Source organism: Haliotis asinina, chromosome 5, assembly GCF_037392515.1.
Source record: "Haliotis asinina isolate JCU_RB_2024 chromosome 5, JCU_Hal_asi_v2, whole genome shotgun sequence".
Classification (NCBI taxonomy): domain Eukaryota; kingdom Metazoa; phylum Mollusca; class Gastropoda; order Lepetellida; family Haliotidae; genus Haliotis; species Haliotis asinina.
This window is the reverse complement of record NC_090284.1, coordinates 75649866-75665154: the sequence shown is the minus strand read 5'-3', so window position 1 is coordinate 75665154 and position 15289 is coordinate 75649866. Positions and strand designations below refer to the sequence as shown.

The 15289-nt window shown below is 40.3% G+C and overlaps 1 protein-coding gene across 1 annotated transcript; it reads left to right on the top strand.

The window, feature by feature from the left end:
- Positions 1 to 3118: 3118 nt before the first annotated feature.
- On the top strand, positions 3119 to 14634 carry LOC137285282 (protocadherin beta-14-like). The gene is made up of 8 exons (XM_067817611.1): positions 3119 to 3291; positions 5214 to 5282; positions 5845 to 6017; positions 6333 to 6383; positions 6490 to 6579; positions 6881 to 6967; positions 9135 to 9254; positions 14463 to 14634. Exons 1-8 carry the CDS (start codon positions 3243 to 3245, stop codon positions 14511 to 14513), a joined length of 690 nt encoding a protein of 229 aa, XP_067673712.1. The 5' UTR covers positions 3119 to 3242; the 3' UTR covers positions 14514 to 14634.
- Positions 14635 to 15289: the final 655 nt, after the last annotated feature.

Sequence of the window (15289 nt, the reverse complement as noted above, 5' to 3'; positions counted from 1 at the left end):
GAGGATAGTAATTCTGTTCATCAATAACAGCTGAAAATGTATTAAGTCAACCATAGTAGTCATTTTAATAAATTTGACCAAAAGCACAAGCATCAAATGTGTCGTTATCATGGCATTTGTTATTGTCTTATGTATGGGTGGTGTTAAAAGTAATATATTTAGATTCCTTGTGAGATGAGCTTTCATTTGATATGCACATGGCATAATTATTGACACAATATATGTGTGTATAATCATTTTAATGGTTTTGGCGGCCATCTTGAAATTGGCGGCCATTTTGAAAATGCCAAAATGCATGATATCAGTATATTTAGATTCCTTGTGAGATGAGCTTTCATTTGATTTATTACATGACATAATTATTGACAAAATATCTGTGTGTATAATCATTTTATTGATTTTGGCGGCCATCTTGAAATTGGTGGCCAACTTGAAAATGCCCAAGGTAGAATTTGCAGAACTTTGTACTTTGCGCATGGCAACGATTTTCTGAAGCTTTCCTGAAAAATTCAGCTTTCTACTATTTTTTTCCAATGCTCCTGGCCTACATCACCTTGCAGTCAAGAAGGTCACACCATTTTGAAAAGGTTACCAAGCCGATGTGGCTACACAAGATGTGGGTAAAATTTTGTCATATGTCTTATTTAATTGCTTTCAAGAATGTTTAATGTAATGAATATTTGCGATTATTGATATTGCCAGAAATGTTTCTGGTGTGAAATATGTAATTTGAAGGGAAATTTACTGTAAATTTGTATGTTTTTGATATTTATATTATTGTCATGACTAAGCCTAAATGAAATGTGTAAAATGGTTTTGAAATGTTGTTTAAAGCCCTAAATAAGTAAAATTATGTTAAATAAGGTTCGTTAACATTTGCATATGAAGTTTGATGTTTTTGATATGATCTGTAGTACAGAGGTTCTTTGTTTGTTTTTATTGTAGTTTTTTAACCTCACGACACCTCGGCATGAATTTTTCCACGCCATACTGTTATTGTATAACGACTATGTACAACGACGAAACGAAAATTATTAAAACCTGTGGCGCGAGTTTCAAGTCTTGTGTTCTTGCTGCTACACGTTATATGTACACGGTCTCTGTAAAATGCAATCCCAATTATTTAGAATAGCCAGCACAGTTTCGAGTTATACCCTTAAATACCAGTCTAGAGGTATGCCCTTAAATACCAGTCTAGAGGTATACCCTTAAATACCAGTCTAAAGGTATACCCTTAAATACCAGTCTAGAGAGAGATATACCCTTAAATACCTGTCTAGAGGTATACCCTTAATACCAGTCTAGAGATATACCCTTAAATACCTGTCTAGAGGTATACCCTTAAATACCAGTCTAGAGGTATACCCTTAAATACCAGTCTAAAGGTATACCCTTAAATACCTGTCTAGAGGTATGCCCTTAAATACCAGTCTAAAGGTATACCCTTAAATACCAGTCTAGAGAGAGATATACCCTTAAATACCTGTCTAGAGGTATACCCTTAATACCAGTCTAGAGATATACCCTTAAATACCAGTCTAGAGATATACCCTTAAATACCAGTCTAGAGGTATACCCTTAATACCAGTCTGGAGTTATACCCGTAAATACCAGTCTAGAGGTATGCCCTTAAATAACCACTGTTTTATTTTATTCGTAATATGATGGGAAGATGGTCTGATTCTTCAGGTGATCGTATAATGAAATCATTTACACAGTCAAATAATGCTGCCGACGAAATAACACAATTGATAACACTGGTAACATTCAGATATATTATAACAAAATCTGCAGCTTGTGCATCACTGCCATAACGACCATTCATGATGTGAATATAAGAATAAGAAGTATTTTACCGAACATCTGTAACCATGTGCGTCGAGAACCATATAAGATAGTAATAGTCTACACGAAAGTCCCAGTATGAATGAATTTGGGTTTCAGTGTATTCACATAGATCACCCGGGGTACTGCCCTAAAGATAAACAGCACTTCAGTGACATCACCATTCCAAAACCCAGTTCGCAAAAATCATCTTGACACATTAGCACAATCAAGGCAGCAATACAGCCTACAACGTCCGAGAATTCTATTATTTACTTCTCTTATTTACCTATAAGATATTGTCTCTAGAGATAGAGTCATTTCGCACCTCCTAATCCCTTGTACGGCTATTAATCGTCGACGTGTGTGTCAGAATTTCAGACAAGCCACACGCCACCACCTAGGATGACAAACACTTCATGTGCTTTACTGGCGTTGGACAATATTTTTGGACATACCCTTAGTAAAACGACTTCATCTCTCATTTCACAGGGTGCTGCCTAACACCGATATTTTAACGCGTTAATAGTTTTTTTTTTTAAAAAAAAAACCCCTTTTTTAAAGTTATCGTCGCAGTTTCTCCTTGATAATGTATTTATCGTAGACTAACGATTAATCCGTGAGCATGTATAATCTTGAAAGAAACAATTCCTTTTAAGCTGAAAAGAAGCCCAAATGAGTAAGGGAATTCCCGAGAAAATCTAGACTTGATTCATTCAGAAGTTTAGCATTGCAGGAAGGACCACAAAGAATGGGTAATGGTGCGATTCAGGGACTATGTGACATACTGTATTTGTTGCGCTATTGGATACTGGTAGTGGGGTCAGTTTTTCAACAAGTGGTACTAGTCTTGAGTCTCTGTGTTTAAATTTCCTCCAACACAACCCATGATACGCTAGCCGATTTTTGGTGTCACTGCTGCCATAGCAGACAGCCATCTCCGACTTCAGCAATAATTTTTATTTAATCATAACCTAGTTTTCAAGGTCATTCACAGGATCCTTCCCATTGTGTCCACGTGTCAACTCGCAGGGTATGCAACTTTAAATCTATGAATATAAATAGATAGTGTCATATCTTTGTAAATAGAGACGTGTCATCGCCATACACTTGACGCCCTAGTGGACGTTTTTCTGGAACCCTTGCCGCCAGATATGTGTTAATAAGCAAAGACCTACTCACATTGATGATGGGCGTGCCATGACATCACATATCTTTCTGTAAACAACAACCAAACCTGGAACAGGAATGATCTAATCTCGCATAGTCTCACAACCAATTTGGAAAGAAAAGTATACTGTCGGATACTACCGGTGCAGTCTGTATATATAACACACGTGTACACTGAAAACATCTCCACTTAACGTCTCTCTGTCCCCGTTTCGCAGCGAGGTCGCGCTCTGACAGATCAAGCAGACATGAAGCTGTTGTTGGTTTCCCTGCTCATCTGTCTTATCTTTGCTCTAGGTGAGTGTATTACATCTGTGAACAGTGCGACACTGACATAACGTGTGTATTAATGTAGTATATTGTTAGATACAGGAACGTGTATCACTAAACCTGCCATCAAGGTATATAGTGTAAACGGGCCTTAGCAAAATAGCATATACCTTGATGCAAGTTTTAGCTATACAAGCCCCTGTGGTTGGATATTAGAGTAACAACTAGCCTTTGAAATGAACGTATTCTAAAGAAAAAATACAGTTCCTAAGAAAGAAAAACAAAATATCACCAAAAAGAGGATTTCTTTATCCTGAAACTGTATATATCTAGACTTCCTACATATTCTAGACTTGCACGGTCCTATTGAGATAGACTAGTTAGATGTTTATGTGTCATCATCACTATTAGGACGTCAGCAAAGCGGCAAGACCTTTCAAATATTGTTTCGTATTTCATTGGAAACGAATCCACGTGAATGAACTTTTTGATTGATTGTTGTTTCCATTTTAGAGGGAGTATAATGGTAGTATGATAGCTGTAAAATATTGTTGGCTTTATGAAACTCGTGGTCCACGCATGATGCTGTTTTGGAATAAATGTGGCAATCTGTGGTGTGAACCTCCGCATAAAGGTTCAGGTCTTCTGCTGGAAGTGACTTGAAGTCTGTGGATTTGCAACTGTCGCTCAACCACTCTGACTCTAACTACTTCCTAGCTAAGAGCAATGAATGCAACTAATCACCAATCATAAACAAGCAATTTGCCACCGCAAAGACGACGTAATCGTAGTGGAGCCGGAAGTTTGGTATTCGCAATACTTCTTCAGCGTAATACCTTCAAGTGACGAAATCGTTACCTACTTGCTAAAACGGCCACTGCCAAGTACTCCCAAAGATAGTGTTTTTCCGTTGAGTGTGTAGTTATATAAGAAATTTGGCTGAACCCTCACTTATTGTATTGGCCTCGGAGGTTCACTCAGCCTTTGTATTCCTACGCGATATCTAAAGCTGCAGTAGTGCATTAACAGGTCTTTTAACCTTTGATGATTTGGAGGCAGCATTATTCTAAGGCAGCACTTATTTCTGATGTAAGTACTTGTTGTGTATGCTTTGAAAGCCAAGCTACAAAATGGTAATTGTGATATATTTTACTCTGATTAAAACAAATACAGAATAAAATTGAAAATTGACCACCAGCACATTATGGTCACAATGACTACGTGACCACTCTGATTGTGTGAACCACCACTGGCGGCACCAGCAGTACCTTGTGTAGTCCCTCCGAGCACAGAAGGCATCTGCCAGTCTCCTCCTCTTACTGGCAGCCAAGTATTCTCCTTCAGAGTTTAAACAGGAAGATCGTTTGCATCCAGTATAGTCCAAAAGGTGTTCGAAAAGGTTCATACCCGGGCTCTTTGCGGGCCATAGTAATGTTTCAATGACTCTGTTTTTATACATGGGCAAGGACGGATCGGGAACGTTGAGGTCGAGCGTTGTCATCCGAATATATTCCACGACTGGCACGGGGATGGTTATCCAAACGTGGCACTGCGGCGTTATCCATTACTTCCTGTAGATGAAATTGAGCATATCTTGTCCCAGGTACTGTAATGACATACAGCTTGCAGTCATACGACAGGCAACCGCACAGCATCACTGAACCATCCCCAAAATGCCAAGCCACATGAATCACTTCCAGACGCGAGCGACCGTCAGTAACGTCGAAGACTGATACTAGGTCATGTATACAAATTACGGCTTGTGCGGAGCGTGCTCCACGCCAGACGTTCCTGCTTTCGCCTGTCTGCGAGGAAGGGGCCTCTGATCTGACGTTACCTTTAGACTTGTCTCCAAACTTGTCATTTTGTTATTTCACATGTTTTCAGTCTATCGATTTTCATTAAATTGTCTGCACTAAACAAATCCCTTTATGTCCACGTCTACCCAGCGACCTGCAACAACGCCCCAGTATTCCGCAGTGGAAGATTCATCATAGTTCGTGAAGACACCAAGATTGGTGAGTGTATTGTTCCGATAATTGTTACCTGTTTATATTGTGCCTTGATTCTGTCCTTCCATGTTATGTATTACCTCATCAAGATAACCTAGTGAAATGTGACTGATGCTCTTAAACGTATCGCACGTGACACACAAACCCGAAGGACGAACATATGATACTCTCAGATTTAATATGTCATAACGTGTGAGAGCCACGGTGGCTTAACAGGTTAGGCAGTCAGTTTGTGTGCTGGCGATTAGGTGCCTGACTCTGAGGGCGTGGGTTCGAATCCCGGATAGGTCGTGTGTTACATTTGACCACTTCTAAATGGCACTGTGTATTCATCGTGCCAGGACGTCTGTGACGTGTATTTCACAGAGTCAATCATGATCATATCTACCAAATGTAATACCTTACGAAGACAGCCTTTTTCCTTTTAAAGATAAACCGAAGTATTGTTTTCTAAAACTTTTAACAATAACGATGCATATAGTAGGTATGAATATACAGGAAAGAATGCATGCATGTGAACGATATAAGATAATGTATAACACAACTGTACATGCTCATATTTCGTCAGGCACTGTGATAGGGAAGCTGACGGCGGTAGACCCAGATGGACCCGAGGACCTGGTGCTGAACATCACCGACGATGCTACTGCGGAGCTGGTGATGCTGGGTCCGATGACTGACGTGCCGAACCACGGCAAGACCGCCGACATCATCCTAAACACCACACTTGACAGGGATTACGTAGGTTCTTTATCATCCTAGTAATACGAGAAGATGTTGTGTATCTAAAGAGAAAACGCGTGAATGCTAGAACCAAGGAACGATCAAGGGGATAGCCAGCGCTATCGAAATAAGAACCCTGGAAATATGGAATGTTGTGTGAAGGAACCCAGTGACGAAATACATTAAATGGACAAAGCGTTCGTAAAATCTTTTCTTGTCATCGTTTCCTGTTCTGTGTGGACTGAAATGCCACAACCGATGTTTCCTCTGTCCTTGTTTCCTATGTAATGCCTGACTGTCTTATTACTCCCACCCACTGCTGTGTTACAACAGGCACCCTCCTCAAGGAAACTGATATTCGAGGCAACGGATGGAGAAACTACGGTACGTACATCATTGCGAAAAATATAAGATTGCACTGATGAGTAAAACAAGCTGGACGTTTCTCCCTGTGTGGCCCTGCATTCATAAAGACGTTTTCTTTCCACAGACCACAGGGACAGTCACACTCAACATTGACGATGTAAACGACAACGCTCCTCGGTTCACGCAGCCGTCGTACAGCGCCACGATTCCCTCGGTAGGCGGTGTGATACAATAGACAAGGAACTACAACGACAACTACAAGTACAACTACAACTACAACTACTACTGTTGTCCAGTCTCCCAAGAGCCGAATTGTACTGTGTAGCGTTACATTCCCTGGTCGAGAATATGTTTATTGAGTGTTCAAATCCCGGCTGACCCCGTTTAAGTTTGTGTGTTTGTCAGATCACCTGGTTGTAGGTTGGCGAGCTATACATCTGGAGCTGCATTCTGCTGCTACAACTGTATGCCGGAAACTCCCGATAATGTTGTTGATGTTGTTGTTGTTGTTGTAGACCGCCCCTATTGGCACAGTCGTCCTCATTGCTACGGCAGTGGACCCAGACATGGCATACGGCGGCACCGTACAGTACACTGTTATCGTAAGCAAATTCTCCAATCTCGTCCTTTGTAGGGGAATAAACGCATACCCCATGTTCCGGCTGTGCTTAAAACAGAGTGATTGAGTGATCCCCATATGAGTACAACGTATGAAACCCATACTGGTGTCCCTCCTGAATATTGCGTAAAACTCAGCCCACTCACTCACTATTACGGACAATTCATTGCAAAGAGTAAAATGACCAATCTGCATTCTATTCGTTCCCTTACAACACGCAATTGTTCGACCCAGTATACCTACAGCGTGACTGGAACCGATGGTGCACCAAAGGTATCATTCGGCATTGTATAAAACCATCTCTGATGCACATACACTTATCTTGAAAGGAAGCTAGGTGTCGTGAACCTGTTGGTGTGGTGTTTGATCGTTGGCATAAGCGTATAGTGGGAACTTGGCGCATTATTAGGCAGTGACATGAAATATTGTTCCTTTTGATTAGAGAACAGATGTCCACTTAAGGTGCGCTCTGCCGATGCGACACATTGATAGGACTGGAAGTCGTTTCTAAACATTCGCTTGACGTTTGGGCTTGTCGTCTTGACTCTGAACTATTAAACGATCTGATTTTATAGTCTGTGTGCAGTGAAAACGTACCGGCGAATATCACTTTAAACTAAAGAGTAAATCGACTAGAGTGAAATTAAGATTGTGAATCCTCATAGTTTTACCTAGCCAGTTGAACATTTATGTTGCAGAATATTATTCAACTTAGGATAAAAGTTGTGTAACATACGATCATAGTTTCAAATCCCCACTATCGGTTTGTATTACAAGGGGGTATGCACATTAAATGGAACACCGAGAACAAGTTGGGTTGGTCAAAGTTAATGCTTATGACGTACCACATGTGCATTTGTTTGACCGTTCCAACTACTGCGCTTTCCCCCCTTGTAATACAAACCAAGATGAGCGACTGGGATCTATGATCGTTTGTAATACAACTTTTATCCTACACTGTTCAAGTGGCAAGGTATAATGATGAGGATTCGCTACGGTACTTTCATTGTATTTGATTTACTGTGTTCCCTAAAGTAAAATTCATTGGTACGTTGCCATTGCAAACAGACTATAAACACAATTGTTTCCACACGTTAATGTACACACTAAGGTAATTTCCTGAATCTTTCATAAAATACCTGTAAGTGCGCGAAAGGATGGAGACGGCACAGGAAAGTTTAATGAATAAATGACTTTGTAGGCACTCGTGCACGTGCTTCTCGAAAACCTGACTGTTCCTTTTTCTGCACTTCTCCTTCACAACAGTGAACTGTGTCAATATTTCGATAAGTTTGTTAAACAACCTTTTTATGGTTAGAACAACATTTCTGCAAAAACCTCGCAGAGTTTGTATGATGTTTAGGTTATGGTCAGTGTTTTATTGAGTATGTCATGTTTATTAGTGATCGTGTTACATTGTCCGCTTTGGAGCCAAGCGGTCTAAAGGCATTAACACCAGGTGCCACAGATGTCACGAGACGGGCACGTCACACGTCTCTTAACTGATGACAATATAAACTGGTGTTTGGTGTTCTTGTTGGAGTTTTCAGACAGGTCTGTGTTCACTTAGGCGACTCACTTGTTCCGTTTCAAGATATTCCTGGCGAGCAGACGCCTTAGAAGTAGCAACATATGGTCTCTGATATCTCGCTCATAGTTGGCTGCACTTTTCTTTAGATGTCACGACTGCACCGTCAGCATTTGTTTGATGTGAAAACTGTGTCACAAGAAATGGAACGTCGATTTGCTGTTTGGAAAAGGAAGATTGAAACACAAGCATGTGTTGATTTTAGACATCCTCCAAAGTCCGTTTATCACACCTAAATATAATATTAGCGCTAATATGACTGATTACTGCTATGTAACCTTAACATAGATAACATCGTGAACAACGAACATCAAAATTGTAACAGTAACAGTAACTACAGACTGTCTGAGAAATTCCACTGCCTTGTTCTTGGATATGGAACATGGAACACGAAGGGTACGATGTGTGAGTCAGGCCTTCCAATTTGCTCTGTAACCTTCGTGATTCCATGCCTTACAGCTTTAGATATCCCCGCACTATATATTCCTGTTTTAAGGCTTTTTGTAGTTGTACATGTAAGGTCAAAAATGGTTATTGTATATCAGTGTATTTACATTGACAGACCAAGGACCTGTTTGCCTATCAAGCCTTCGATGTCAATCTCTATACTGGTCTGATAGCTGTTAAAATGCCATTAGTCACACAGAAAGGACGTGATCTCCACTTGAAGGTCATTGCGACAGTAAGTATGTACACAGATCGTGCCGTCGTTAGGGTGAGACTCGTGGGTGAAACTGGGCATGGTTGTGTATGTGTGGTTATTGTCACGCCAGGGTCTCTTCCTAAACGGCTATATAATCGCGCTCTTTAGACGAGGTGTGGAGATGAGAGATTCAACGCAACATTATTGCTGTTACATATGCGCGGCGTGCATGTTGTTGGTATAACAGTTACTGCAACGTGACGGATGGTTGTAAATGGCATAGATGTGGACGGATGTCAGACATTGATTGTGGCTTAACCGGATAGCATTCACAGCAGGATTTACAGACTGTAGAAGCGGACCCGATGTGTGTTATTTGATACATTTAAAGAATACAGACATGACAATGCTAATGCTGATATCTGGTGTATCACCTTTCTGCCAAACTACCCTGGGGCCACTGAAGCTTTTAACTCATAAACGCTATGCGATCTGGTTTTGAACAGTGCCTAGAGCAGTTGGTATGCCACACTGATTTAACATAACAACAACAATGTCGTTTATACTGAGCTGTGATTTCTAACCATATGGTGTATGCTTGAAGCACACATACATTGGTCTGCAAGCAACTAAAGTATACACATGACCTGCTTAAAAAGATTCACTAGACTTCACCCGAGATTTGAAGCGAACTTGCTGTTTTTCATGTGCATATGTTCTTACCACCTGTGTGAAATTATATTGTTGATACCCATGGATGGATGCCGTTGTACAGAACAACTGTTACTTAGGTTGAATTTAGTGATTGAGCGTAGCCTTAAGGTAACCGGGACAAAAAGTCTCGTTCATTTCAGAAAGATACCTTTGGTCAATCCGAAGGGTAGTTAACCTCAACCGTAACTAAGGTTGAACTCTTCAGTGCAGGAGACTCTGTCATGTCCGTTGTTACGGTTGTGAGTTATCTCCCCTACAATTTATGATAAACAATCTGTATCGTAATGTGGACAACACCCCAACTGTCTGGCATGAAATTAACGTACATATTTCATAACGCACGAATATATTTTGGATAAGTCTTTTCTCTCTTTATGATTATGTGGTTATTTCTCGTCACAAGTGTACAATGAAAGATGTTAAAATATAGAATAAACGGGTACGGTTTGTCAAAAGGAAGTCATGGCATGGTTTGAAATGATTGTTTTACAATTCCTGTAAAATGCAGTTACAGTTGGATATCATGTTATCACAATTTATTGCTTTTATTATCAGCAAAAACGAGAGCGAATTGTTACACATTTATGACAAATGCGCACCTGGCCAATCGTTCTACAGCTTTGTTTTGTCCATAAAACAGCATTGACAAATTCAGTTAATCCTTTAAACGTGTGCATATTCAGTTTATAAAAAAAGATCAGTAACTTTAATAAAGGTTGTCGGCTTTACTTATAAGGTAAAATTAAATCTCTGTTCATTGACTCATTCACATGAAAGTACACACTGAATATAGCACATCGTACCTTGTGTACGTAAAGGCGTAAAGGCTAAACATGTCACATTGTGCCACTTACGTAGGTCATTCTCCGTAACAAATAACAATAGATATAACTCCACAACTGCTACCTTTCGCATCAAGATCTGCCGCGTGGGTAAACTCAAATCCCAAAAGAAAATACATACATGTATATGACTCAGTATATAATAAGTACTGCAGATCAGCAAGTTGTGCAGAACGTGGACTATATTTGGAATGTTGCAAATCTTTTCAACCCAAACGAATCGTGAACACGCTTGCCTTAAATTTTACTAAAAAAATGCAAATAATTTTGCACCAATGTAGGTTTTAATCTTTCGACAACTTGACAAATTTTGTCTTCCAGCAAATGACGAGAAGTCGATTGAATGGATCGATGGTCCGTAATGTAATAGCATCATTTGTTTCTGTAAGAATATTTTTTAAATGTATCTTTTTTCAATACAAATTTACATGTATCGTTATATTTCACAAACTATCAACTGAGGAAGTACAAATCATGATTAGTACTCTTTATACTGCTTTTCAAAAGCACTCGACGATCATCCAGGGTCCCGTTCACAAAGCTCTTGTAAGCGTAAGATCTCGTAACTGTTCTCGTAGCATTCGTACCTGCCATGTTACAGTATACGAGGTACGAACACTACGAGAAGAGTTACTAGTTCTTAGGGTTACGAGAGTTTTGTGAAAAGGGGCCCTGAACTGTTAGTGGCCGTTCACATGACAATTATAACTGGTGTTAGCGGCCATATTCATTCGGAATTTAGGACCATACTTTATGCATGATACATCCTTGTTAGAATTCCACTTCTTTACAAATATACAGACACATTAACGCTGTGTATGTTGCAGCTTTATTCCACTTTCCTGCATATTTTGCAAATTTCACAAACCGGGACGCGCACAGAATATCTCGACTTCATGCACACGTTTCAGGAACAAACCACAATCTGTCGAAACAATGAAACTTCGTTACAATTAAATCTTCAAGGCACGCCGTTTTGCAGAAATGGAGTTACATGACTCTTTATAACAGTTCGACAAGAGTGAAAACAAAAATGAAAATTTGACAATATGAATTATCTGTCAGTAACAGGATTGCATTTACTTACCTTTGTGCGTGATATGATTCCCACTGAATACGTGTTATTAATGTACTTATTCCTTCATGTAATGAAACACAGTACGATTGGATGTGATATGGTGATAGCTGTTCTGTAATATCCCGACACCGTTCTACACCAAATAACGTGTCGTCACACACCAAGCAGAATGTAGACATGTTGAAATTACTTGAAACGTTAACCTTAACCGTACGAAGATCGCTCTTGCTGACCTTAAATATTCAACTTAACTAAGGTTACCTGAGCAAAAAGTAGATTCTTACAACAGGACGTCAACCTTACGTTAGCAATTAACCACCCATAAGTTATGTCAATCTTTGCGCTAAGGTTTTTCGCACAGAGGTTTATGAAAAGATTGACATTTGCACATTTATCCCCCTTCCACATACCTGTGTCACGTGCTGGTATAACGTGGATTAAGTGCATGTAAACCTCACACACAATTACATAACACTGACATCTTTTCCTGGGGACATTCCATATGGCCATAAAGGTCTAGCTATAAATAGTTTTCATGTATGGCATTATACTACAGGACAACTGTCTGGTACCCACTACACGCAAGCAAGACCAAGGAATTGGGGAATAGTAAAATCACAGAGGTGTATGGATATATAAAAGTGATTATCCTCAAACATCTTCAGTCAGCCGGGACCGTGAAATAATGTACAGAGACAAAGGTCTTTCAGAAGGAATATACCAAGACCATCTGTGAAGATGCAGGATACGAGTATGTCACCAGGGACGGATGTCGTGTTCAGTAGCACCGTAATGATGTTAGCAGTTGAGACTTGTCATAGCAGAGACAGCCTTACAGAGGATGCTATTCTCGAAGGATGGTCACGTCAGCAACACCTTAACTGATCCACCTTGACCCACCATAGTGTGATGGTCGAACGGCGAATGACGAACCACGACATTAAATTGGGTTCGGAGGCATTCCATTATCATGGATACTTTGGCAACGGAGAATGTTTCAGGTCGATGGCGTGTAAAGCATTCTCATATCTGAACATACACTTTGCACAAGACTTGATGACCTAGCTCTGTTTGAAGCTGATTCAGGGAGGTTCTTGGAAAGCATTTTCGATTGTGGGTGAACCCAGGGTACAACGGCTCCGATCAGTTGAAACATTTGTGGCCTCCTTAATATTTGATGCAGAGAAAGACGTCAATGGGGTATATCTTCTGAAAAAAAAATCGAAAAACAAAATAAGCAAACAAACAAAAAACAATAACAAGCAGCTTAGGTCAGTAACGTAAAGAAATGTATGCTCGTGTCTACAAAACTTCGCACTTTACTGAGAATGTGTCTTCCCCCACTTAACATATTGTGTTTTATAGGAGTTACCGCAGGATAAAGGATAACTGACACATTAACTGTTCCGATTTGAGTCACTGTCTACGAAAGAAAGACATGTAGGTCTTGTCATCGAGTATTATTTTATATACCCAAAAGCTCCTTCACGCTTATTTGGAATTGACAGGAATCAAGGAGAATCAGCCAGAACGAAACTTTTCCAAAATTCAAACTGCATTCGGAAGGGAATTTCAAAATATACATTTTTTTCAAGCTTTATAGGAATCCGACTCCCAAATGATAGCTTACGTTTCAGTGACAGGTGACCAAGTTTTTGTGGGATTCGGCGGTGTTCCGATGACGTCGGGATCATTTGAAGAGCATTCGGGACGTTCTGACTGTATCCCAGGTGTATTCCAGGTGTTTCGAGGTACATTCGAGCTGTATTCCAACTTCAGTCGAAATATCCCGATACATTGGAGCATATTCCTCCTGAAGTCCAGCAGTAATCGAGCTACATTCCGACGCATTCAAGGCGCATTCTAGACATTCTGACAGGATTTGGAAGTGGCTTGTCTTTTTTATTCTTCCTCGAATATTTTCAGAATGCTTAGAATGCAGTTCGAAAACAGTAAGAGTACTTGGAATGCACGTCATATGCCGTTCGATATTTTTCCACTTCGAATGTACCTTGGAAGTTTTGAACATGTCAAATTATTGGGGCATGTTACAAGAATTGGCCCGAGTAGTTTAAATGCATTCGGAGTGCACTAAGAAGTCTTAGAATACAGTTCGAGTGTTTTTACATGCACGTTGGAGACAGAATGAGAGATATAGCTCGGGGAGCGCAGGAGTGTGATCTTCCCGTAAGGCGATAGTGCACAAACGAGGTGATGCCACGAATGCAATCCGCGATGTGACTGTGGCCTCAAATGGGGGATCTGTTGATCTGGTTCCATCTGATCCCCAACATTAACAAAGTTCGAGCCGGAAACGCTTTCCACTCTGACTGCGTCATCAGAGCAGCTGTGGAGAACCTTTCGGAGGGTGAAATACTTCAACAATAATGGGAACAAGCCTCCCTTTACGTAATTGGCAAAAGTGCGTCAAAGGGGAAGGGGGCTATTGTAAAATCCATAGGTTAGATGTATGTGTGTGAGACTCAAATGTTATCAATCACCCTTTGATTGGCTGATATATATATATATATATATATATATATATATATATATATATATATATATATATATATATATATATATATATATATATTTGCTGACTCTTGTTGACAGGACGGCGGAGGACTGCAGACCCCGGTTGACGTCACCATCACCGTCACGTGACTCCTTCAACATTCGACTCTACGTGGTGTCCCAACATCAGCTGTAGCCAACATTCCAACGTAGTCTTCCCTCATCCAACAGAAAGACTTGGTGAAAGCAATAAAGCGAACAGTGAACTAATTCTGTCTGTAGTGTATGCATGGCTTGTTCACCTACATGTTATAACTTTATGTGCATGTACTTCAGTGACGCATGTAGACCAGCATGATAATGATAGATGAAGAACAATATGACTAAGGTCTCCCAACATCGACTGGTGTCTGCGTGATCCCCTACTGTAGGTTGTCACCAAATTTGAAGACATCAAGTGCAACTGTTCACAGGATATCGCGTTATTAACAATTGGGACGTACGTACTTACGGACGGACGTGCGTACGTACGAACGTTGCTGAATACAAAGTCCCCTCCTTCCAAGTTGCAGCGGGGGACAATAACGCAGTATAATAACCGATAGATCCGCTTGAATTGTGTTAGCATCCTAGGTGCAGATCCTTGGGTTGTCAGAATTGGATATTTGCCCTCGAGCTTCACCAAGGCCGCATACAAATGTTCTACATGGACATTTCGTCTACGTGACTACACTGATCACTGACTATAGACTGATGGCTGCTGTACAAATACATAGGCATAAACAGTGACGGTTACATATGGTAGCGAGTGAATGAATTACGTCTCATGTCGCAGGAAGAGAAAAAGGAAGTAAGTGTCAGTGACCTGATCACACAATAGCAAATGTGATCAAATATCAAATATGTCATTTTGGGATTACTTTTTC